The sequence below is a fragment of the Catharus ustulatus genome, chromosome 18 (genome assembly GCF_009819885.2).
Source record: "Catharus ustulatus isolate bCatUst1 chromosome 18, bCatUst1.pri.v2, whole genome shotgun sequence".
Classification (NCBI taxonomy): domain Eukaryota; kingdom Metazoa; phylum Chordata; class Aves; order Passeriformes; family Turdidae; genus Catharus; species Catharus ustulatus.
In genome coordinates, this window is record NC_046238.1 from 494,893 (window position 1) to 521,136 (window position 26,244).

Sequence of the window (26,244 nt, forward strand, 5' to 3'; positions counted from 1 at the left end):
GCACCTAATCCTTAAAATTATTCAGCATATTTTTCTTGTGTCAGTCTTGAAATGAGAAATTCTCTTCTGCTTTCAAGTCACTTATAACTTCTAAAAATTGAGCCAAACTTTTCATAGAGATTTCCAAAATTATGTAATATATTAAAATAAGTTTCTGCCTAATAAAATTACACTGAGAGAGCTGAATAATTACTGATGCCAGCAGAGCTCACACAAGGGTTTTAACATTTGCATCTCTGCATTCATTTAAAAAATCTGCCAATCTGAAAGGAGCCACAAAGCTTTTTGAGCTGTGGTTGATGCTGAGCTTAGGTTCAGTACATTTCATCCCTTTGCAGTGCCACAAGACTGAATTTTCACCTGCTGGGGCATGATGTTCCCATGACAACAGCTGATCTTGTTTGCTGCTCTCTGTGCACGACACAGAGGGAAAGCTTTGGGAGAAACATTTGTGAGAGCTGATCTGACTAATTGCACTGCAAGGATCAGTGAGGCTGGGCAAGAAATGGCTCTGCTTGAGCAGGGACAGAAAATGTGTCTGAGAGGGACAGGAAATGTGGGCAGGGACAGGAAATGTGTGTGTGAGGAGCACAGTGATGGTGACAATAAATGTGTGTGTGAGGAGCAGTGGTGGTGACAATAAATGTGTGTTGTGAGGAACAGTGATGGTGACAATAAATGTGTGTTGTGAGGAGCACACAGTGATGGTGACAATAAATGTGTGTTGTGAGGAACAGTGATGGTGACAATAAATGTGTGTTGTGGGGAACAGTGATGGTGACAATAAATGTGTGTGTGAGGAACAGTGATGGTGACAATAAATGTGTGTGAGGAGCAGTGGTGGTGACAATAAATGTGTGTTGAGAGGAGCAGGACAGTGGTGGTGACAATAAATGTGTGTGTGAGGGACAGTGATGTGACAATAAATGTGTGTGTGAGGAACAGCACAGTGATGGTGACAATAAATGTGTGTGTGAGGGACAGTGATGGTGACAATAAATGTGTGTTGTGAGGGACAGCACAGTGGTGGTGACAATAAATGTGTGTTGTGAGGAACAGTGATGGTGACAATAAATGTGTGTGTGAGGGACAGTGGTGGTGACAATAAATGTGTGTGTGAGGAACAGTGATGGTGACAATAAATGTGTGTTGTGAGGAGCAGTGATGGTGACAATAAATGTGTGTTGTGAGAACAGTGATGGTGACAATAAATGTGTGTTGTGAGGGACAGTGATGGTGACAATAAATGTGTGTTGTGAGGGACAGTGATGGTGACAATAAATGTGTGTGTGAGGAACAGTGGTGGTGACAATAAATGTGTGTGTGAGGAACAGTGATGTGACAATAAATGTGTGTGAGGAGCAGTGGTGGTGACAATAAATGTGTGTGTGAGGAGCAGTGATGGTGACAATAAATGTGTGTGTGAGGAGCACAGTGATGGTGACAATAAATGTGTGTGTGAGGAGCACAGTGATGGTGACAATAAATGTGTGTGTGGGGAGCAGTGATGGTGACAATAAATGTGTGTTGTGAGGAACAGTGATGGTGACAATAAATGTGTGTGTGAGAACAGTGATGGTGACAATAAATGTGTGTGTGAGGGACAGTGATGGTGACAATAAATGTGTGTGTGAGGAACAGGACAGTGATGGTGACAATAAATGTGTGTTGTGAGGAACAGTGATGGTGACAATAAATGTGTGTGTGAGAACAGTGATGGTGACAATAAATGTGTGTGTGAGAACAGTGATGGTGACAATAAATGTGTGTTGTGAGAACAGTGATGGTGACAATAAATGTGTGTTGTGAGAACAGTGATGGTGACAATAAATGTGTGTGTGAGGAGCACACAGTGATGGTGACAATAAATGTGTGTTGTGAGGAGCACAGTGATGGTGACAATAAATGTGTGTGTGAGGGACAGTGATGGTGACAATAAATGTGTGTGTGAGGGACAGTGATGGTGACAATAAATGTGTGTTGTGGGGAGCAGTGATGGTGACAATAAATGTGTGTTGTGGGGAACAGCACAGTGATGGTGACAATAAATGTGTGTTGTGAGGAGCAGTGGTGGTGACAATAAATGTGTGTGTGTGGAGCAGTGATGGTGACAATAAATGTGTGTTGTGGGGAATAGGACAGTGGTGGTGACAATAAATGTGTGTGTGTGGAGCAGTGATGGTGACAATAAATGTGTGTTGTGAGCACACAGTGATGGTGACAATAAATGTGTGTGTGAGGAGCAGTGATGGTGACAATAAATGTGTGTTGTGGGGAACATCTCAAGCTCTGCAGTGATCAGAACAACTTTGGTGTTTTTTAGCTGAAGCTCAGCTGTGATCAGAACAATTTTGTGGATGTTTTTTAGCTGGTGATTTTCATTTGTTCTGCCCCTAGAGAAATGGAAGTGAGTGATGAGAAGTTTCCAATGAGTTATCACCAGGTGTGAGGGGAAATTCCTGCATGTGCTGGAGCCACTAAAACCACCCTCTGCATTTTAATTACTGTAGAATGTTTGGTGCAATACTTGGTTTGACCTACAGAACTGGATTAGATCTTTAGCTCATCCTTTGGGCTCAAGGTAAAAACCAATTTCCCACCAACTGGAGCTGTGAAATGTAGGATGATGGTGAGATGAAAAGGAAATCCTTGTTCAGGGGACATTAGGGGACATCCCCTTCAGGGTGCCAGCTTCACTGCAGCTTGCACAAGGAGTTAATGTTTAAGCCACACTTTCCCTTTGTGCCTTTCCACAGGAAAGGGATTTGTTCATTCCTCTCTCCCTTAGCAGTGGGTAATTTTTCTCTCCCTCAGGTGTAATTTGTCCCTGAAGGATGTAGGACTGTGCCAGGGTGAAGGAGAATGAGACTCTCTGTATTTCAGATACACAGATTGTTTTAATGGGTTGAGAAGTGAGTGTAAAAATAATGGAAAGAAAAGTCCCTGAAGAAATGCTGATTTTGCTTCAGCCACCAATCCCATTGATTCACTCTCTAATCCCACCCTTGCTTCTGCCATGGTAAAGTCCAAAAGGAATGTTTTTTTAAGGAGAACTTGAATATTTGGTGTTTGACTGCAGAGAGCTGCAGCCAGAGTTATTCACCCACTGTTATTTACCTGTGTGTGATGCTGTCATAAAACCACTGCACCTGGGTAGATCTGAAGTGCTCTCTCCACCCTTTTCCATTTTTAAAAGAGTTGAAAGGGTCTCAACGTGTCAATACTGTGTGCCAGAGGTGAAGAAAATCAGGTGGAGAAGTGAAGAAGCTGAAAAGTGAGATAGAGAAGAATAAAGGAACAGAATAAAGGTGGGGGCTGTGATGAGCAGCTCTGAGTGACAGCCCTGGTCTGAGCAGCAGCCAAACAAATCCAGGGGGTCCCAAAACAGGGGAACCTTCCAGAAGCTCAGGTGAGGTGGCTCTGATGTTTCACCTGTGCTGTCAGAGGAAAGGCAAGGAGAGGGATGGAATGGGCTGGTGGGACACACAGCTCGTTGTCTCCAGGTTTTATTGAGCCAGGAGCTGTTTGTGCTCCCCAGCACATCTGCTCCCAGTTGCCATGGTGCAGCACTGGTGATTTCCAAGGCCAAGGAGCTGCTGCAGTTCCTGTGTCCCTTATTTAGCAGGGCTTTTCAAGAAGTGCTATTTTTGTGGGGTGTTTCTTATGCTAAATTCAGCCTGCTGATTAGAGGGGTAAAGCTGCATTTGCTTTCCTTTGTTAGAACAGAGTATAATTTGCACGGAAAAGTTCCTATTTTTAAAACCAAGGAAATCCAATTGTGAAGTGATTTTATTTAAAATGCAAGTGTCCCTGAGCAGCTCCTCCTTTACCTTAGGAGAGGTGGTGGAAAACTCTCATGTCTGTTGGGTTCTCTGTAGGAATCCTTTAGTTTTTAAGTGTTAACATCAGAAAATGTCCAACCACTCTCCTGTGCTGCTTGCTAACATGTGCTTCACCATGGCAGCTGGGAGAAGGAACAAATGGAAACTGTAAAACACCTGAAAAGAGTAAGACCATCTTGTTTGTTTATTTTTCATTGTGTGTGATAGCTTCCCCCTAGCTAATAAAATGTGATTTATGATGAGTGCAGGTTGAAGGCAGGGCTCAGGGCAGAGCAGCAGCTGCCCTGAAATCCTTTTCTCCCTCTGCCCTGCTCTCCTGGTGATGGCAGGGTGACCCAGACAGGACTTTCCTTGCATTTCCAGGTGCTGGTGGCAAGGATGAGATCAGAAAAGGTTTCAGGGCAGTTTGCTGTGCCTCAGCCTGGCCATGGGGAGGTTTTTAGTTGTGCTGTTGAGGATGAGTCAGCTTTGCCTTTAAAATCCAGAAATCAAGAATGAACTGGAGGTGATGAACCTGACCTTTGAAGTGAGTCATTTACAGGGCCAGAATACATGAGAAAAGATCAGAAGATTCTTAATTTTCTTTTTACGTACCTGCAGCCTACAGGGCTTTTTCCCTTTGCTCCTGGATGAATTCTATTTGTGTATCATCCAAGCAGAGAACTCTCACAGGGGATTAGAATCAGAATGTTCCAGTGCAGCAATAATTGTCAAAGAAAAAGAGCTGCAAATAAACGGTGTACAAGATTTTTTTTTTAAACTAAAATAATTGATGGATGAGCAAACTAGCACATAGGGCAACAGATGCCTTTCTGCAGGCAATGTAGAACCTTGTTACCCAGACAGTGGTGTCAGATTGTATTAAATCCACCCAAGCCATCCTCCTGCTGGGAATTTTTTAGCTACTCCTCACATCCACAGGAGAAATTTTACTTTTGCTCTGTTGTAAGCACACATTTATGCCTTCATTTCTGCACTCTAACAGATGCAACTTCTGTATGAGATAACACAATTTATTTTTAATGTCTCTCATGTTTAATTTGTCATCGCTGTTCCTGTATTAATTGTCCCATGTTCTGTGCAGTGTGTGCTGCTGTGTGAGCCTTTAATCTGTGCTGAGCACCCCAAACCCCAGCGGTGGGGTTTGTGCACATTTGGGAGGTTTGGGAGGGCTGTCACTGTCTGCTGGGCTTGCTCTCCAGATTCTGAACGGATCATCCCGAGGGTTGTTGTCTTAACTCAAAAGTCTGAGCTGAGAATGCCTGGAGCATCCAGCAGGAGCTGTCCTGGCTGGGATTATCCAGAAGGAAATATCCTGGCTGGGATTATCCAGCAGGAGCTGTCCTGGCTGGGATTATCCAGCAGGAGCTGTCCTGGCTGGGATTATCCAGAAGGAAATTTCCCTGGCTGGGATTATCCAGCAGGAGCTGTCCTGGCTGGGATTATCCAGCAGGAGCTGTCCTGGCTGGGATTATCCAGCAGGAGCTGTCCTGGCTGGGATTATCCAGCAGGAGCTGTCCCTGGCTGGGATTATCCAGCAGGAGCTGTCCTGGCTGGGATTATCCAGCAGGAACTGTCCCTGGTTAGGATTATCCAGCAGGAACTGTCCTGGCTGGGATTATCCAGCAGGAACTGTCCTGGCTGGGATTATCCAACAGGAGCTGTCCTGGCTGGGATTATCCAGCAGGAGCTGTCCCTGGATGGGATTATCCAGCAGGATCTGTCCTGGTTGGGATTATCCAGCAGGAACTGTCCTGGCTGGGATTATCCAGCAGGAACTGTCCTGGCTGGGATTATCCAGCAGGAGCTGTCCTGGCTGGGATTATCCAGCAGGAGCTGTCCCTGGATGGGATTATCCATCAGGAATTGTCCTGTCTGGGATTATCCAGCAGGAGCTGTCCTGGCTGGGATTATCCAGCAGGAGCTGTCCTGGCTGGGATTATCCAGCAGGAACTGTTCCTGGCTGGGATTATCCAGCAGGAATTGTCCCTGGTTGGGATTATCCAGCAGGAGCTGTCCTGGCTGGGATTATCCAGCAGGAACTGTTCCTGGCTGGGATTATCCAGCAGGAATTGTCCCTGGTTGGGATTATCCAGCAGGAAATTTCCCTGGCTGGGATTATCCAGCAGGAGCTGTCCCTGGTTAGGATTATCCAGCAGGAACTGTCCTGGCTGGGATTATCCAACAGGAGCTGTCTCTGGTTAGGATTATCCAGCAGGAGCTGTCCTGGCTGGGATTATCCAGCAGGAGCTGTCCTGGCTGGGATTATCCAACAGGAGCTGTCCCTGGCTGGGATTATCCAGCAGGAGCTGTCCTGGTTGGGATTATCCAGCAGGAACTGTCCTGGCTGGGATTATCCAGCAGGAATTGTTCCTGGCTGGGATTATCCAGAAGGAAGTTTCCCTGGCTGGGATTATCCAGCAGGAGCTGTCCTGGCTGGGATTATCCAGCAGGAGCTGTCCCTGTCTGGGATTATCCAGCAGGAACTGTCCTGGCTGGGATTATCCAGCAGGAATTGTCTTGGTTGGGATTATCCAGCAGGAACTGTCCTGACTGGGATTATCCAGCAGGAATTGTCCCTGGTTGGGATTATCCAGCAGGAACTGTTCCTGACTGGGATTATCCAGCAGGAGCTGTCCTGGCTGGGATTATCCAGCAGGAGCTGTCCTGGTTGGGATTATCCAGCAGGAGCTGTCCTGGCTGGGATTATCCAGCAGGAGCTGTCCTGGCTGGGATTATCCAGCAGGAGCTGTCCTGGCTGGGATTATCCAGCAGGAGCTGTCCCTGGTTGGGATTATCCAGAAGGAAATTTCCCTGGTTGGGATTATCCAGCAGGAGCTGTCCTGGCTGGGATTATCCAGCAGGAGCTGTCCTGGCTGGGATTGTCCAGCAGGAGCTGTCCCTGGCTGGGATAATCCAGCAGGAACTGTCCTGGCTGGGATAATCCAGCAGGAACTGTCCCTGGCTGGGATTATCCAGCAGGAGCTGTCCTGGCTGGGATTATCCAGCAGGAACTGTCCTGGATGGGATTATCCAGCAGGAACTGTCCTGGCTGGAATTCTGCCTGCTCCAGACATGCCAGGTTCCCTTTGCAGGTGATGCTGCCTGTGCTGCAGGTGCCTGAGGTGTGCTGTTTGTAATGTGAGTTATCTTGTGTTTCACTTGGGAAAAAAAATTCAGCAGGGGAAATACCAGCTCTGGGCAAGCTCTGCCTCCATCCATCAGGAAAAGTTTGGGGTTGGTTTGTTCTGGAGCTTGTTGGTGCTGGTTTGGGACTCTCAGTACTCTCAGTTTTTTTTTCTGGGAGAAAGTGAAATTGTTCTACAAGCAGCTTCTATGCCTTATTTTCCTGTAGTTAATTTTCCACATTCATTTATCTGTAAAATTTTTGGATTAATACAAGGCTAGTAATTAGATTTCTCCAAGCCCTTGTTTTGTTTATTTTTTTTAGTGAGTATTGTGTAGCACCATCATGAGAAGGGGGAGCAGACTGCAGATAACCCCTGGAATCCTGTGCCAAGCCTCTGCAGAGGGGCAGGAAGCTTCTCTGGCAGCAGGAAATTCTGTTTCCCTTCCCCTTGCACTTAGCCTGCTCCCTTTGGTCAGCATTTGGCTGTGTTGGAGGGGCTGAGCTGTGAGCCCTGTGTGCACTTGTGAGCCCTGTGTGCACTCTGAGCTGCTGCACAGGGGGGTTTGCCCAGGGTCAGGGGAGACCTCGGCTGGCTCCAGTCAGATGCTGCACAATTACACTGCCAGAATTGTTACAGGCACTGAATCAGTGGGAGAGAGGCCATCAGGGAGAAAAAGGACAAAACTCTCATTAAATTTGTATTAAGAAGTCAAAAGCTATTTCTATGAAAACTGGGGAGGATGAGGGAAGAGTGCATGGTAATGCTTTCCACAGGTTTGTTTTCAGGACTGGTGTTCTTCATTGCCAAGAAGTTTAACAGTCTCAGTCGTGCCAGGCTCCAAAAGGAATTGTGGAATCCCACAGAATTCCCTCCAGGGCCAGGCAGGAACAGAGTGGTGCCTGTTTGGAATTTGGAAAAGTTACCAGACTGGCATGGGGAGGGCAGGAGGGGAGAATCCCTGGCACTGAGGGGAGGGCTGGAGGCGAGCAGCAGGTCCAGACAGGTGCCAACTCATCCTCAGGCAGGTGCCAGCAGGTCCAGACTGGTGCCAGCAGGTCCAGACTGGTGCCAGCCCATCCCCAATTTGGTGCCAGCAGGTCCAGGTTGGTGCCAGCAGGTCCAGGTTGGTGCCAGCAGGTCCAGGTTGGTGCCAACCCATCCCCAGTTTGGTGCCAGCAGGGCTGAAGGCTGCCCTGTGTGTTTCTGACCTTTCCTTGTGCTGCCCTGTGTGTCTCTGACCTTTCCTTGTGCTGCCCTGTGTGTCTCTGAGAATCTGCTGACAGTGTGGATTTAGTGATGCACACTCATGAATTATTTCTAATCTCTCAAAAATGGGCTGAGTGTTGCCCACCTTAATGCAGTTTTTGGCAAAAGCCAGCAGTGTTTTCAGAAGAGCAGGGTGGAAAGGTGACAGACTGCCCAGCCTGACTGATGGCAACTCCCACAAGGAATTGAATTTCAGATAAAATCTCCAACAACTCCTTTGGAACTTGTGCAGCAGTCAGAGGTGCCAGAGGATGCTGCTGCTTTGTCCTGAGCTCCTTCTCTTGACTGGATAAAGCATTTCCACCCTGCTGCTTTGACCTTTGGAGTTTTATTTACTGTTCTTTTTCCCAGGTTGTACTGCTGTGTAAATACATAAAAATGTGTTCCTGAGGCTGCAGTTGGTCCCTTGATCTTTGAGCACAGGTTCCTTCCCTGTCCCTGCATTTCTGCCTTGCCTGGGGTGCTCTGCCCAGAGCAGAGTGTTTGTGTCAGACTCTGGTGTTTGCTCATTTTATAAACAGATACCATTGAAAGTCAGGTGGAATATGAGTGTGTGCATGAGTACATTCCCCGTGGCTTTTGCCCTAGAATGCCTTCTGGACACCTAAATCACTTTATTTGCTGGGGGTTGAGCTCTTTCTCCTCCCAGCTCTGGGTGAGTGAGGCAGCCAAGCCCGAACTCCTGCTTACCTGCACAGCAGATTTTTGTTTTTATTTCTGCAGGAGCAGGCCTGTGGAGCCAGGGCATCTCTGCCTGCACATCTTTAATCAGATCTGCTGAAAACTCGGGGGTTATGGCAGAGCTGCCTGTGATTGCAGATTAATCTGGCGTTGCTCCTCAGTTTGTTGGTGCCCAGTGAAGCAGAGCCCCGAGCCCTGCACGGGGTGACAGCAGCAGCTGTGACCCGTGTCTGTGTTTCTGCAGGAGCTGAAGATGCTGAGCAGGAGGAGAAACCCCTGAGCCTGCGGCACGGCAGCGTGTGTGCCAGCCCTGCAGCACGGCAGCGTGTGTGCCAGCCCTGCAGCATGGCCAGGTAAGGCACGGGGAGGTGACAACGGCATGGGGAGGTGACAGCAGCATGGCCAGGTAAGGCATGGGGAGGTGACAATGGCATGGGCAGGTGACAATGGCATGGCCAGGTAAGGCATGGGGAGGTGACAACAGCATGGCCAGGTAAGGCATGGGGAGGTGACAATGGCATGGGGAGGTGACAGCGTGGGGAGGTGACAGCATGGCCAGGTAAGGCACAGCAGGTGACAGCAGCATGGGGAGGTGACAATGTGGGGAGGTGACAACAGCATGGGGAATTGACAGTGACCTGGGGAGGTGACAGACAGCATGGCCAGGTGACAACAGCATGGGGATGTGACAGTGGCACGGGAAGTGACAGTGGCACAGGAGGTGACAATGGCATGGCCAGGTGACAGCATGGGCAGGTGACAACAGCATAGGAAGGTGACAAACACCCTGGCCAAGTGACATCATGGGGAGGTGACATCATGAGGAGGTGACAGCATGGGCAGGTGACAGCATGGCCAGGTGACAAATGGCACAGGGAGGTGACAAACACCATGACCAGGTGACAGCATGGGGAGGTGACAGCAGCATGGGCAGGTGACAATGGCATGGGGAGATGACACCATGGGGAGTGACAAATGGCACAGGGAGGTGACAAACAGTACAGCCAGGTGACAAACAGCACAGCCAGGTGACAGCAGCATGGCCAGGTGACAGCATGAGGAGGTGACAAACAGCACAGCCAGGTGACAGCACGGGCAGGTGACAAACAGCACAGCCAGGTGCCAGCACGGGCAGAATCGGGAGCTGGCTCTGCCTCGGGCTCAGCTTTGGGTGCAGCCCTGGCACTCCCTGTTGCTGAGGAGCTGGAAGGGTTCTGTGTTTTATAAAAAAGCAGAGTTTTATTTTGTCACAAAGTTTTAATGATAGGAGGCACCAGGTGTGTCACAGCATCACTTAATTTCATTCACCCATCTGTCTATGAATTTCTCCCTTTCCTAATGTGTTTCTCTTCTCTTTATTGTTGGTTACACATTACCTTTGCTCTTTGCCTCACGAGGAACAGAAAGATAAACCTCACTTGGGTGATTTCATATTCCAGCTGGCACACAATAACTGCACCATTAGTGCAATGAGGGTCAGTGCTTTGGTGGCACTAAAATGTGAATTCCTCTATCAGCAAGTGCACAGCTTGGACAGTGCTTTACTGTAGGTAATGTTTGTCCTGAGGGACATTGGAAAAGTCTGCTAAAACCAATTTAAAATACAGAGGTGGACATCTGTCACATTAACCTCTCAGTTAAAAATACAATTCCCTCTCACTATGGTAATGTCAGAATTTATCACACTGCGGGTTCTTGTTTCTTCCCATCTATTCAATACTGAGAATTCACAGAGCAAGAGCTCTGGGTGTGTGCACTGCTGCTCTCACACAACAGCCCCAGCACAACCCAAAACTTGCTGTGAGGGGCTGTCTCACTTTTGGCACATTTAACAGTGTGTAATCCTGGCTGAGCACCCTGAAAAACCTTTTGTTTCTCTCCTTGCATAAGAGATTCTCTGAGGTGTTTTTCCCTGCACACAGAGGCTGAGGATGGGTTGTGCAGTTTAGATTGCATTTTATTGTGCAGAATGTGTGAAACTACAGCTTTGGACGTGGAGGTTGGAGCGGAATTCTGACAGAGTTAGGGCTCAGCCCTGAAGGGGAAAGCCTGCCTGAATTAATTTATTCTTTTTCACCCTTGAGAGCTGGCCTGAAAAACAGGGCAAGTTCATCCAAGCACACGGGGCTGGAGGAGTTTGTGAGTTCTGCCATTCCTGGGATGGTTTTTAGGGGTTTCTGCTCCTGGGATGGTTTTTAGGGGTTTCTGCTCCTGGGATGGTTTTTAGGGGTTTCAGTTCCTGGGATGGTTTTTTAGGGGTTTCTACTCCTGGGATGGTTTTTAGGGGTTTCAGTTCCTGGGATGGTTTCAGGAGTTGCCGTTCCTGGGATGGTTTTTTAGGGGTTTCAGTTCCTGGGATGGTTTTTAGGGGTTTCAGTTCCTGGGATGGTTTTTTAGGGGTTTCAGTTCCTGGGATGGTTTTTAGGGGTTTCTGCCATTCCTGGGATGGTTTTTAGGGATTTCTGCTCCTGGGATGGTTTTTAGGGGTTTCTGCTCCTGGGATGGTTTCAGGAGTTGTCATTCCTGGGATGGTATTTAGGGGTTTCTGCTCCTGGGATGGTTTCAGGAGTTGCCATTCCTGGGATGGTTTCAGGAGTTGCCATTCCTGGGATGGTTTTTTAGGGGTTTCAGTTCTTGGGATGGTTTTTAGGGGTTTCAGTTCCTGGGATGGTTTTTTAGGGGTTTCTGCTCCTGGGATGGTTTCAGGAGTTGCCATTCCTGGGATGGTTTTTAGGAGTTTCTGTTCAGAAACCTCCTGTGACTCAGAGGAGGGCACAGGTAGTGAGTGTAAATGCAAAATAAACTGGTATTGAAGAGAGAAGCATCACAGATCAAACTGTTCCCGCTCCTGCCATGCAATCAGAGCTGTTCCTGGTGCTCTATGTAGGTCAGCTGGGTTTGCCACTGGGAACATTGATGTTTTGAGATCTCCCTGAGTAATTCAGGTTCATGCATACCCCATATGTGCTCAGCCAGCCTGCTTGGAGAGAGCATTAAAGGCACATTTAAGAGCAAATGTTGTCTGAAAAAGAAAAAGGAAATTATAGATAGTCTCATCAGGCTTCATGGTGCCATCTGGGTTACACAAATCCAGCATTCCATGTAATGCAGGATCTCAGAGGAGCAACTCCTGGTGGGAATTTCCTGTAGAAATATTGAGAGATGTCAGTGTTGCTGGGAGTAACATCAGTAATTATCCAGAGGAGTTTGGTGGATTTGGTTCTGTCCTTCCCAGTGCTCAGAATCCAAACCTTGCTCAAACACAGAAGAGCAAGTGGAGAAATTCCCAGTGTCTGGTTTGTTCCTAAGCCTGACCCATGCAGGCAGGCACGTTGGGATCCCAGATGACAGACCCTGAGATGTGTAAAATTCCTGCAGTTCCACCCACCTAACCCAGCTCTTCCCAAAATTCCAGAGCAGCCTGGAGAGAGCTGTTTGTTCTGAAAGCCCTTCCCTGCCTGCAGGGAGAAGCTGCTCCCCTGCTCCTTAAAATATTCAGACTATAATGATCAGTGAGTTTTAGAAAAACTTCTTTCCAGAGGTTGGTGTGAGGGAAATCTAAATTCTGACAAAAATAAAATAACCTCTTCTTGTAACTTGCTCAAAATATTGTGCTTCATTAATCCTGAGGAAATGAGTCCCAGACAAGAGCAGGATTGCATCATTGATCCTGGTACCCCCCTGTTTCCTTTTTCCACCCCATTATTCCTCAGCAATACAGACTGACTGATCTGAGCAGTGCAGTGCATGATGCAGGAGTTAATAGATGCTGAAAATCCATTGTTTAATAGTTCCCTTCATTATAAAGAACTGAGAGGAAGGGAAAAGAAAATTCTGTGCACAGAAAAAAAAAAAAAATCCCAAGGTTGACAATAATTGCATCAGTTCTTGTGGAAAACATGATTTGTTCCCTTTTCCTCTCTTTTTTTCTAGTCCACTGCACTCCAAAGAGCTGAGTGCAAGGGCTGGCTGCAACCATTTACATTGTTTGGGCCATGGCAAAATTTGCAAGTTAACAGGCTGCAGCCAGAAGGCAAATGAAGGGCTGAGTCAGCTCTGAAAACAGGGATGAGAAAAGGGCCAGCAGGGATATCCACGCCCAGGACTGCTCAGTGCCATTGCTCTTACTTTAAAAAAAAATTAAAAATATAGTAATTAAACTGGGGAGGTGGGGGAAGGAACTTTTCACTCCCTCAGTGGAGTCAGGAGGAAGCAGGAGCTGCCCAAGATGAAACCCTGAGCACTGGGGTGCTTTGCTTTACCCTGCCAGGACCTGCCAGCCCCAGAGGAAACAGATGCTCACTGGAAATGTTATTGCTTCCTTTCCTTCTGTAAACACTGCAGAAAGGTGGCAACAGAGTGTGGAAATAATATTGGGGTTTTTTTAACCCAGGTGTTTTCTCCTGCTTGATTTTTTATTAATGTCAAGATGCAGTTTCTGATATGGTACAAGCTGTAATAATCCTGTTATGCAGCAATACAGATCTCATAAAGTGATCAGGGCTAAGAAATCAGATCTGAATTAAAGAAAGAACTTTTCCATGGCAGGCTAAAGTAATTCAATGTATTTTCTTGTTTTCTGTGTCTGTTTATGAAGTAGTCACTATCACTGATGATTCACAAAATCCTGTATAAAAATACTTGATCCTACTAAACTGATTAATGTAGGACCAAGTGAATTAAATCATAAAACAAATCTTATTTTGTGAGCATCTGATCCTTTAAATACCATCTGTATGTAGATGTTTTAAGGGAGAGCAAGGGGTTTATTGCAGAAGAATACTTATTTTTGAATTACAGGTACACTGATTCCAAGTGTTAACACGGGCTGATCGTGTGTATTTGAGTTTATTCTGAAGTCAGTTTACACTTAAGAGTCCAGAAGAAATGTAAATTTGAGTTTTATTTTTTATTTATTTATATATATGTTAGATCTCTGCCTCTTTATAGAGCACACCCTGAGGCCCCGAGATGCAGAGAATTGAGAAATGTTCTGTCATTGATTTTGTGCATGATAGAATGTATTTGTTTCAATTCCCATGGCTTAACTCCAGTTTGGGTGCCAGACTGGAGTCCCTGCTGAGAGATGCTCAGTGTGTGTGACCACCCAGATTCCCAATGCACATTCCCAATGCACATTCCCTTTGGGGCTCTGGGCTTTCCTCCTGCTCCCCTGACCCTTCCCCTCCTGCTCCCCTGACCCTTCCCCTCCTCCCTGAACATGGAATATTTGTGCCTGCACTCCCTGCAGTGTGGGCAATAACCCATTTTATTTTCTCTAGGTAAAATCAGACTATGCCCATCTTGGAGGAGCCCTCCTCAGGGTGAGCCAGGACCGAGATTTGGCTGTGAGGGGAAAACACCAGCTCCAAGCCAAGCTGGAGAACCTAGAGCAGGTCCTAAAGGTGTGTATAAACCCTGGATTGCATTAGTGCTGATCCCACGTGTGGGATGAGAACTCCAGGTGCTGGCAGGATCCCAACCCAGCACAGGGACATCCAGACACCTTTATCTGGCACTTTATAATTCACTGTGCTCTTAGTCAAACCAAAATGAGAAAGAGAGGATGAGTACATTAACACAGGTATTTTGCTTCAGAGAGCTGTGTCTGCCAGTCTGCAAAATATTCCTGTGGCCTTTACATTCTGTGCCTCTCACTGTTAAGAACTTCTTCAAATTTTTTCCCTTTGCTGAAACAGAGACTCTCAGGTGGGTACAGAGATCCTGGCTTTTCGTGTTCAGTGCTTTTGTGAGCTGGCAGAGCACCCTGAGCAGCCTGGGAGCCCCAGAGCTCCTTTTCAGCACCAAGCAGAGGCAGTTCATGTGTTCAGGTGTTTCATGTGTGTCCTCACATGCTCTGCCAAAATGAGTTTGGGAAAACGCCTTGCAGCTTTCCAGCCATTGCAAAAAAGTTTTGAGAAACGTTTAGCCTAGTTTCCCTGTCTGAAAAGAAGTTCAGTTTCTCTTTTGAGAAATTGAGGATGCATCAGCAGAGCAGAGGAATGGAGAAGTGCTGAGCTGGCAGTGCTGTGGTACAGAAGGGCTCTGATTTCCTGCTGTGTGCAGCAGCTCCCATTCATCCCTCGGTGCTGCCCTGCCAGCTGCAGCACAGATCCTGTCTGGGGATTGACTCTGCTCCTCCTGCAGCCCTGGGCTCAGCTCTGCTCTGGGCAATAACTGCTCCTTACAGGTCACAAATGTGCTCAACAAAACTCTCTCCTGTAGACAATAATGGATATTTTGGGCTCTTCTTGTCAGTTTTCTCCCTGCATTTGTTTTCCCAGGTGCTGATTTCCAGCAGGTCTGTGTGTAATAACTCAGTGCTGCAGATAAGGCATTGTGCCTCTGCTCTGAGGCTGCTATGGGAATAGAATGTCATTTGGAAAATGAAAATCTTTAATACCAGGCTCACCAGGGAAGAGATCAGAATCTAGAAAGAGATCTTCCTTAACTCCCATTTATTAAGGAGGTGTTTTGAAAGTTGCAGTGGTGCTGGGGGAGTAATATTAACCTGTAATGAAAAAGATTTCAATCTGCAAAGGGTGTCTTGACATTGTGCAGCTTGTGCTCTTCCCAGGAGCCTGTCTCATGCTGCTTTGAGTCATGAGCATCAAATATCCTGCAGAGGTTGTGTGTGAGCCCTGAGCAGCCCCTTCTGTCCAAACCCCCTGTGTTAGCTCTGCTCTGCTCATTTCCTGTAGATAACAGGCAGAGATCAGCAAAGGCAAGATGTTTCTTTTGGGTCAGCATTTGCAAAACAGATCTCAGCAGCACATCCTTGGTAGAGGGGCACTCAGGGACTTGGCAAGGTCATTTTTCCACGCTTTGGTTTGTCACACAGTGCTCCCAGAACTGTGCCTGCGGGGTGAAATGGGTCCTGCTCACCTGAGCATCCCCAGCGCTGATCCTGGCACTGCCAGAGCCCTGGAGCCTGCCAGGGGCTCGTGTCCTGAGCCTGAGCTGCCTTTGGCTGAATTCTGAATTCTGATTCTTCTGAATTCCAACCCCACCTGGCTCCCCTGCTCCTCTCAGGGAGGTTTTTGGGAGGGAACATCTGCACCCCTGGCCACAGCTGCCTGAGTGGGTGCAGCTGGGGCTGCTCGGTGCCCTGACAGCTCCTGTCCCTGTCCCAGCACAGTGCCCTGACAGCTCCTGTCCCTGTCCTTGTCCCTGTCCCTGTCCCAGCACAGTGCCCTGACAGCTCCTGTCCTTGTCCCTGTCCTTTTCCTTGTCCCAGCAGAGTGCCCTGACAGCTCCTTGTCCCTGTCCCTGTCCCAGCACAGTGCCTTGACAGCTCCTGTCCTTGTCTCTGTCCCTGTCCCAGCACAGTGCCCTGACATTGTCCCTGTCCCAGCACAGTGCCCTGACATTGTCCTTGTCCCTGTCCCAGCACAGTGCCTTGACATTGTCCCTGTCCCAGCACAGTGCCCTGACATTGTCCCTGTCCCTGTCCCAGCACATGCGAGAGGCTGCGGAGCGGCGGCAACAGCTGGAGCTGGAGCATGAGCAAGCCTTGGCTGTCCTCAACGCCAAACAGCAGGAGATCGAGCTGCTGCAGAAGGTAGGGGGTGGGGACAGGGATGGGGACAGGGACAGGGATGGGGATGGGACAGGGACAGTGATGGAACAGGGATGGGACGGGGACAGGAGATCGAGCTGCTGCAGAAGGTAGGGGGTGGGATGGGATGGGATGGCACAGGGATGGGACAGGGATGGGGATGGGGACAGGGACGGGATGGGGACAGGGATGGGATGGGACAGGGATGGGATGGGGAGGGGATGGGACAACGATGGGATTGATGGGGACAGGGACAGTGACAGTGACAGGGCCAGGCGGGAATGGGGCTCCTGCAGGACATGGTACTCCCAGGTACCTGGGCCAGGGCCAGGCAGGTGCAGCAGGAGCTGCAGGGACACAGCAGACACCTGGGGTCTCTCCTGGCCTGCAGGATTCCTGCTCCTGCCCTGCTGCCTCCCTGGCCCTGCTGCTGCCCTGGAACACGAGGGGGCTGGCTGTGCCCATGGATTCATAAATGAATTTATCAATTCATTGCCCTGAGCCCAGGGTACCTGAGCTCTTTTCCCAGCAGGGATGAGAGTGGCACAGCCTCATGCATTCCTGACACACCAATGTTGTGTCAGGATTTCTTTGGCCTCCTCTTCCAGACCTGCAATTCTTGCTCCCTTTCTCCTGTAAATGGGTAAAAGAAACTCTTGTCAAGGTCCTGGCACGCACAGTGGATCTTCCTTGTTTGTGTGGCAGAGTTTGGTGTCCAGCCAGCATCAGCCCACCACAGAGCCTGAGCAGTTGCTGAAACACCTCATTTCCAGGGTCATTCTCTAATCACAAAACACTTTCAGATGTTTTTTTTCACTCTGCAATTTCTCAGTATTCATTATAATACAAAAACCATGATGTTGAGTTTCAGTCTTGCCAAAGTCAGAGCTGCAATTGTCTCAGTGCTAATGTTGATTTTTCCAGTTGCTGGATGAGACTGACACACAGAAATAATGCTGCTAATGATAATTTGGTAGAGAATTGGCACAGAGGGACCTTCTCAGCAGAAGAAAAGATGTATCTAATATAGATGCTTGAAGTAGAAAGCTGTAGCTGACCAAATGAAAACTCCCAGTTAATTTTCTTTTAGTTGTTCTCAATAAGTGTGCTTAGGCACACTGCAAAATGCCACTTCTAGTTATATTCAGCTGTTATTATTAGAACTGCCTCATTAATTCTGGACTTAAATTTCCTGGCAAAGGAAAGAAATCAAAGGAAGATACAGCATTTCTTGCTAATTTTTTGTGCATTCTTGTAATAAATCCTCCTTTGGACTGGCAGGAGACGAATGTGTGAGCTGCTGCTGTCAGCCCTGTGCTGAGCTGTGGCAGGCACTGAGCTCAGCCCAGGCTGGGCTGGTATTTCACCCAAGCTCAGCAGAGAAATATTTTAAATAAACCTGTTATCTGTTATAACACATCACTGCCAGCTTTGAGAGGAGCTGCTGCTCACATTTCATCCAGAGCTGGCTCCCAATGGACACTGCATGTGTGAGTTAAATTATTTACTCCCTTTCCTTTTTTGTGGGAGTCATCTTTACTTGAGGCAGTGTTTCCAAAGGGAAGCAGAAATCCTGGGCAGTAGCAGGAGGGCATTTCCCAGCTGTTCTTGGCACATTTTGAGGTGCTGATGAACCTCCAAAATGTGCACTACAGAGCAGAGCCAGTCCCTGCTACAGCCCTGTGCACTTGCTGTCACACTTTGAATAGAAATAAAAGTTCCTTCTCTTTTTAGTACATTTTCAGCCTGGAAGGAAGGACACAATATTGTCCATCAGGGTTTGGTGGATGGTTTTTTCTTTAGGAAAACCTGAGCAGGGCAGTTTGATGTTCAGCAGAGATAGCTGTTGATGCAGGTCCTGCCATCCTTTATCCAGAGCTCAGGTTTTATTGAACCTGTCCTGATGGATGACTCGAGGCTTTGTTACCTGCTCTCATGGCTGCTGCTGCTCATGGAGCCAGCATCTCGGATTTATTGTTATTGTTTTATGGTTATTGTCCTGCTGGCAGGCAGAGGTGTGGCTGTGGCACAGGCAGGAGTGGGGCTGGGCTGGGGTCAGGGGGCTCTGGGCTGGGCTCAGGGGGCTCTGGGCTGGGGTCAGGGGGCTCTGCCACCCTGCAGGATGGGAGGGGACTGGGGTGAGCTTTGGGGATGGGTTTGGGGCTGTGGTTTGGGTCTGTGGTTTTGGGGTTTTGGTTTTGGTCTGTGGCTTTGGGTCTGTGGATTTGGGTCCAAGGTTTTGGGTCTGTGGATTAGGGTCTGTGGGTTTTGGGTCCATGGTTTTGGTCTGTGGTTTTGGTCTGTGGTTTTTGTTTTGTGGTTTTGGTCTGTATTTTTGGGTCTGTGTTTTTTGGGTCTGTGTTTTTTGGGTCTGTGTTTTTTGGGTCTGTGGTTTTTGGGTCCGTGGTTTTGGTCTGTGGTTTTTGTTTTGTGGTTTTGGTCTGTGGATTTGGGTCTGTGGTTTTGGGGTTTTGGTTTTGGGTCTGTGATTTTGGGTCAGTAGTTTTGGGTCTGTGGTTTTGGGTCCGTGGATTTGGTCCGTGGTTTTGTTCTGTGGTTTTTGTTTTGTGATTTTTGGGTCTGTGGTTTTTGGGTCTGTGGCTTTTGGGTGTGTGGTTTTGGGTCTGTGGATTAGGGTCTGGTTTTGGGTCTGTGGATTAGGGTCTGTGGTTTTGGTCTTTGGTTTTTGGTCTTTGGTTTTTGGTCTGTGGTTTTTGTTCTGTGGTTTTTGTTCTGTGGTTTTGGTCTGTGTTTTTTGTTTTGTGGTTTGGGTCAGTAGTTTTGGGTCCATGGTTTTGGTCTGTGGTTTTTGGGTCTGTGGATTTGGGTCTGTGGGTTTGGGTCTGTGATTTTGGGTCCTTGGTTTTGGGTCCATGGTTTTGGTCTATGGTTTTTGTTTTGTGGTTTGGGTCAGTAGTTTTGGGTCCATGGTTTTGGTCTGTGGATTTGTTCTGTGTCTTTATACCTGACCCAGCTCCCACTGGAGGATTGGGGCAGCCCTGAGCCAGGAGGGAGCTGAGGCTCCACAGGGCTGAGGCTCCACAGGGCTGAGGCTCCACAGGGCTGCCCCTGTGTCCATCCTGGCAGGGATGGACATGGATCCAATTTAATGTCTGGCAGGAGCGGGAGGGGTTGTGACTTTTCTCTGGTGAGGAATGTGCACAATCACACAGGGGCTGACAAAATCCGTGCTTATCTTGGGCCAGCTTCAACAAAACAGTGAAAACTCACATGGGAATAAAATGAGGATAACCCAAAGTTACTGAGTGCTGTTTATTTCTGTTTATTTGGTTTTAAGGTTTAGACTTTTCCCAGCCCAAATTTGATAGCTGAATTTCTGAGCTACATAAAATACACTTTTCTGGCCTTCTTTATTTCCTGTTTTGTCTTTGACTCAGCTGGTTGGGCCTGCAGTGTGGCACTGCCATGGAGCCTCGCTGAGATTCAGCCTCCCAAAATAAACATTTCCTTCTGAGCTGGCACAGCCACCCCTGCTGGAGGGAAGCTGGCTCTGGCTTTGTGCTGCTTTATGTGCTCACAGCACATCATATGTGCCATGACTAATTCATTTTCCTTCTTCCTCCTTCCCCCTCTTTTTTCCTTTTTCCTTTTCTCCACAAAACCCAGGCTCAGGTTGAAGCTAAGAAGGAACATGAAGGAGCAGTTCAGTTGCTAGAGGTAAGATCCTCTGGGTTCCCTGGGCAGGATGATTTACAGCACCATCACTTGTGGACATTTCAGGAATATGCAGGCACAGAGGGGTTTTTTATCTCTTCTGATATAATTGCATCCTGTAAGATTTATAATTCAGCTGGAGTGCATTAAGCTGAGCTGTTGGAAGTGATGTGTGTTTCTCTTTTCGTACCAGTTTTTGTAAAATGCTATTAAAGGGAGTGATTAATGATGAGGATTTTGATTTATTAGGCTGGAAGTACAGCAGCAAATACCAATCAGTTACCTAGGGTTCCTAATTAAATCCTGTCTAATAAACATAAAGCAACATGTTAAAGAGCCAGAAACTGTAAACCTAATGAAAGAATTGAGATGCTTCAAAAAACCCTCAAAGGGTGGAAGAGAACACTTCATTTTTCTGCCTGAGGAAAAGGCATTAAAAGGTTTTAAGTGTTAAAGTGCATATCCTAAAGAAGGTGCAAAAATATGAGTTGATAATAGCAGGTGCACTGTCAATATTTCATTTAGAAATGTGCTTTTGTCTGAAGGGAATTTCCAGTCTTTTTACCTCCCCACAGTATTTCTATATATGCACCATGCCTTGGTGACAGGTGATTTTTTAAAAAATAAAAAACTAAAGCATTTATGATTATCTGTAAATTTGAAATTCCCACAGAATGTTTTACTCAGAGGCTTCCATCACTACCATGTATGTTCAGTTTGTTTTAGCTGCAGTTATTATTTAATGCCTGTGACACAGGAGAGCAGAAACAAGGCAGGCAAGAGATTATTCACCCCCTCGAGCTCAGCACAATTCCAATTTAGCTGATTTGTCTGCAACCTCTGATTTGCATAACCCCAACAAGATTTCCAAAGCTTTTGCCTTTTGTTGCCACGAGCACATTATTTTTTAGCATTTTATTTAAAGTGCCTTTTGCAGTCTGAGCTCAGCAGCAGCGCTGGTTTCCAGTGTTGTTTGTGTCAATGCATGTTTTTACACGTGTAACTGTTCTGCTAGACTTTGCTTTGAAATGTAAAAGAGTATTCAAACCTGGTTTTATTTCTTTGTTTTATTTCACATCTCTGTGTTGACTGTCTTGTTTGGGATTTGTGGCTTTGCACCTCACCCAGAGCACCTTGGACAGCATGCAGGTACTTCAGGGCATCATCCCCTCCCTGCCCTGCTCCCTGATGAGCCCCAGAGCCCTGCCTGCCCTGCAGGGGCTGTGCCACAACCATTGCCATGCCACAACCATTGCCATGCCAGCATGCTCTGCACTCATTGCTGCCAGCTCACCAAGTCAGGATCCTCTTCTACAGAAACTCACCTTGGTTTACTGAGAGCTCGGATCCTGTTCCAATCGATTCCTCTCAGCATGCCCAGCAGGAATGGTTTGGGAGCTTCCCCACATTGTGACTTTCTGGCTGTGTGGGTTGTCTGAATTCAGAGGTTTTGTGTTCTGTGGATGTTTCCAGCTGTGAACAGCTGGGCTGTGAGGTGGAGCTGGTCACTCTCTGAATTCAGACCTGCCCTGCTGGAGCTGCTCCTCCCTCCCCTGTCCTGTGTGCACGGTGTCTGCCTGCCGGGGATGCAGTCTGCTTCGCTCTCCACCTCTGAAATTTCCAATTTCAGCAGCAGGGCTGGGTGCTGTGCGAGGAGCTTGGCAGTGCCAGGTGCCAGACACCCCATCTGCTGAGAGCAGGAAGGGCTCAGAGCCCAGCCCAGCCCAGCTGCAGGGACAGCTGGCACTGCTCTGTGCCTGTGCCACCTCTGTGCCACCTCTGTGCCACCCTGGGCACCACAGCTGCCAGGCAGGGACCAGGGCACAGGGTAGGAATTCACAGTTCTGAGAATGTGAGCACAGGTTCAATGGCAGGAATGCACAGTTCTGAGGCTCTGAGCACAGATTAAAAGCAGGAACCACAGCACAGGGCAGGAATTCACAGTTCTGAGAATGTGAGCATGGGTTCCATGGCAGGAACCACAGCACAGGGCAGGAATTCACAATTCTGAGAGTGGGAGCACAGATTGAATAGCAGGAACCATTGCACAGGGCAGGAATTCACAGTTCTGAGAGCACAGGTTCAATGGCAGGAACCACAGCACAGGGCAGGAATTCACAGTTCTGAGAATGTGAGCACAGGTTCCATGGCAGAAATTCATAATTCTGAGAATGGGAGCACAGATTGAATACAGGAACCACAGCACAGGGCAGGAATTCACAGTTCTGAGAGCACAGATTAAATGTCAGGAATCACAGGGCAGGAATTCCCAGTTCTGAGCCCCTGAGCACAGATGCAATGCAGGAACTCAGGGCAGGAATTCCCAGTTCTGAGAATGGGAGCACAGATGCAATGCAGGAACTCAGCACAGGGCAGGAATTCCCAGTTCTGAGCCTCTGAGCACGTCTTGCTCTGCAGGGTCAGACCCAAATTTGCAGTTTTCTGCAGTGAGGTGGGTCTGGCTGCTGGCAGCAGAGCAAGAACAAGGCTGGATCGAGGCACAGGGCTGAGCATGGAGATCCCTCCTGGTGGCTCCAGCGTGGCTCTCATGGCAAATTTTCTCTATAAAGTGCCAGCTTTGTGCTCACTTCTAACTCACAACCCCACCTAAACACTGCAGGAAAGGAATTTTCCTTCAGGCTCCCAACTCTCATGAGAGAATTTGAAATTTCCACGTGTTCAGAAGAAAAAACAAAGAAGGCATTTACTGCAACACAAGTAATTTTTAAGTTAATAAATAATATTGATACTTTTTCAAAAGTACTTTTAAGGCAACCTTAGCTTCCTGTTGAGGTCTGGCTTGTCATGCTTTTATTTTTTATTTAGTGCTGGAGTTCCCATAACTGCTTGTGGAAAGGTCAGTAATATTCTTAGAGAGTTGAAGAGCTCATCCTTAAGCTTTCCTTTAGAAAGTGGGGACCAAAAAACCCAAGCCAGTTTTCTCCCTTGTTTGCTTGGTGTCCTTCTGAAGCTGTGCATAGTTGCCATTTCCATGCAGCAAATTAACAAGTAGCCAAGTCTGACATTTCATGTGCTCAAAACCAGAGTGAAAAAAATGAAAGACAAAACCTCCAGGCCTTTAATGTTTGTGCAAAACTCCCACAATGTCTGATCCTTACTGTTCTTCATTCCATAATCAGATGGATACCCCGAGATTTCTTTTGCAGAAATAATTTGTGTGTCATGAATGCAAAGAAATTAAATCTTTAAAATTCACTCTAACTTTAAAAAAGTATTTGTTACAAGAAAAGGAACAAACAGTACCACCTTGTGTAGTAGAATTTTGAATTTTTGGGTTCTTCTGGGGTGCTGTATTTTCCTTTAGCTAGGACCTTTTTATAAGTGGTATGCAATATGTGTTGTCTTCCTGGGCTATAAAATGTACAGTTTTTCTTATCCAAACTGAGAATATTTTTTTTCTTTAAAGAAACCAAAACTGTTAGTTCAGTTGAATGATTTTAATTGCCATCCAGACTTCCTCTGCTAGTCCAGTTGCTAAACTCAGCACAAGAGGGGTTTTCAATGGAGGGAGGTGATGTTTGTTCCCCATAAAGCCCCAGACTGGGATACATTATTATATAATGATTATATATTATGAATATATCCTTTATAAGGATACATTATTATATCTTTGATTGAGCTGGTCCAGTGAATGTGCAGATTTGGATAAGAGGTTTCATTGTGCAGTGTTTTCTCTACTCTTGATGTGTTTGGGGTCAAACCCCCTGAGTTCCCCCTGCCCCTGGTCCCTGTTTTCAGCCAGGGACTGTGTCTGACACCCAAAATCCATCTCCCATTCTGTGTGGGCAGATTCCCAGCTCACAGCTGCTTCTCTTAGCTTCTGTTTTGTTCAGGCCTGCTGCCTCAGAATCCAAACAAAACTGTTTTATTTTGGTACCTGTCCAGGCTTGCAGAAGCTGTTAGAGGTGCCTGGAGCAGCTCAGCGTGGTTTGGCTTTACAGGGAGCAGTGCTGGATTCAAGGGCAGCTCAGCCAGGGCTGGGCTCAAATTCTGCACGAGCCACTGGGGCTTTTCTCGTTCTTGTTGGGTTTTAATCACAAATGTGAATGCAGAAATTCAGTTAATGGCAGAGGATGGGCAAACCTCAGAGGTGCAGCTGATTTCTCGAGGAGAGCACACAAAAGTGACCCTCAGATGTGTGAAAGCTGCAGGATGTCCTTGCAGGTGCTCTGGCAGTGATCTTTTAGCACTGCCAAGGTACAAGATGAGGAATTGCCCCTTTGGTGAGAGCAGAACCCCCCAGAGTTGGGGGTGTGGGGGGTTTGGAGGGAGGTGCTGGGGCTGTCCCCCTAAATCCCAAAACACCCCAAAGCAGCCCCAGGAGCTGCAGGTGTGTGCGAGCCGGGTCTGGGCTGTCCCTGCAGGCCAAGGTGAGGGAGCTGGAGGAGAAATGCCGGACGCAGAGCGAGCAGTTTAACCTGCTGGCGCGGGAGCTGGAGCGGTTCCGGCAGCAGGCGGGCAAGATCGAGCTGCTGAGCACCCCCCTGGCCCCCCCGGGACCCCCTGCCAAACCACTGGGGCAGCTGATGAACGGGATAGCCACCAACATAGGCAAAGGTGAGCGGGGATGGGCTGGGAATGGGATGGGGATGGTACTGGGGATGGTACTGGGACTGGGGCTCGTGCTGGTGCTGAGACTGGGACTGGGCTGGGAATGGGACTGGGATTGGGGCTGGGGATGGGACTGGGACAGGTACTGGGGCTGTGGATGGGACTGGTGCTGGGACTGGGGATGGGGCTCGGGATGGTACTGGGACTGGGAATGGGAATGGGGCTGGGACTGGTGCTGGTGCTGGTACTGGGACTGGTACTGGGCTGGGCTGGGGCTGTGAATGGGGCTGGGGCTGGGGATGGTGCTGGGACTGGGGCTGGGGCTGGGCTGGACTGGTGCTGGGACTGGGGATGGGACTGGTACTGGTACCGGGACTGGGACTGGGACTGGGGCTCGTACTGGGGCTGGGGCTGGTACTGGGACGGTGCTGGGACTGGTGCTGGTGCTGGGACTGGTTCTGGTACTGGTACTAGGGCTGGTAATGGGGCTGGTGCTGGTACTGTGCCGGTGCCAGTGCTGCTGGTGCTGGTACCAGGGCTGGTACTGGGGCTGGTACTGGTACTGGGACTGGGGCTGGCACTGGTACTAGTGCTGGTACTGGGGCTGGTGCTGGTACTGGTGCCGGTGCCGGTGCTGCTGGTGCTGGTACCGGGGCTGGTACTGGGACTGGGACTGGGGCTGGTACTGGTACTGCTGCCGGTGCTGGTACTGGTGGTACTGGGGCCGGTACTGGGGCTGGTGTCAGTGCTGGTACTGGAGCTGGTACTGGGGCTGGTACTGATACTGGAACTGGGACTGGGCTGGTACTGGTGCTGGTACTGCTGCTGGTGCTGGTACTGGTGCTGCTGCCGGTACTGGGGCTGGTACTGGTGCTGGTGTTGGTTCTGGTGCTGGTCTCTAAGGACAGGATTTTCAAAGCAGCAATTAATTTGAAAGGAAAGGTAATTAGGTACTGAGCTGTCCTTCAGGCAGAAGTGAAGGTCCAGCCTGTGTCACTGCGATTGATTTAATGGAAAGTGAAAATCAGCTCAGCATCTTTCAGGTACTCAGTCAGACTCTCCAAGCTAATTTATACTTATTCTTATGCTAATGGAAAAACCTTTTTAAAAGCTTCAAAACATGCCAAGCTGAAATGTCCCAAGTGAGCCTTGGTGAAAGCACAGGGAGCAGATCAGCTCTGTACCCTCTGTACCCAAGGCATTTTCTCAAAACCCCCTGATTTCTGTGGGATTGGAGTGCAGGGCTTGCAGTACTTGTGTCTAAACATCAGAGCTGCTTGTCCAACATTCATCCTCAGTGTGAATGCTCTGGCAACAATAAACTCCTGTTTGAGCAAGTGGGCAGGGTTTGTAATTACTGAAATCAGCCCTTGCTCAATAATGATGGCAGAGTACAGCAAGTTCTTCAAAGCAGGAGTGTAATTATTTTTATTATGTGTTCAAGAAAGAACACAAGAGGGAACACAGGGACAGCTTTCAAAGCAAAGCAAATGATGGAAATGAGATCAGTTTATGACCA

The 26,244-nt window shown here is 48.1% G+C and overlaps 1 protein-coding gene across 3 annotated transcripts in view; it reads left to right on the forward strand.

Moving 5' to 3' along the window:
• The first annotated feature begins 14,241 nt into the window (after positions 1–14,241).
• The window catches only part of RIMBP2 (RIMS binding protein 2), a 41,905-nt gene continuing 29,902 nt past the window's right edge, over positions 14,242–26,244 (forward strand). For all 3 annotated transcript variants that reach the window (XM_033075616.2, XM_033075617.2, XM_033075618.1), the window contains exons 1-4: positions 14,242–14,325; positions 16,377–16,481; positions 20,106–20,156; positions 24,539–24,731. In XM_033075616.2, the coding sequence (XP_032931507.1) occupies positions 16,380–16,481; positions 20,106–20,156; positions 24,539–24,731 (346 nt within the window). In that variant the 5' untranslated portion in view covers positions 14,242–14,325; positions 16,377–16,379. The remainder of the gene's footprint in view (positions 14,326–16,376; positions 16,482–20,105; positions 20,157–24,538; positions 24,732–26,244) is intronic.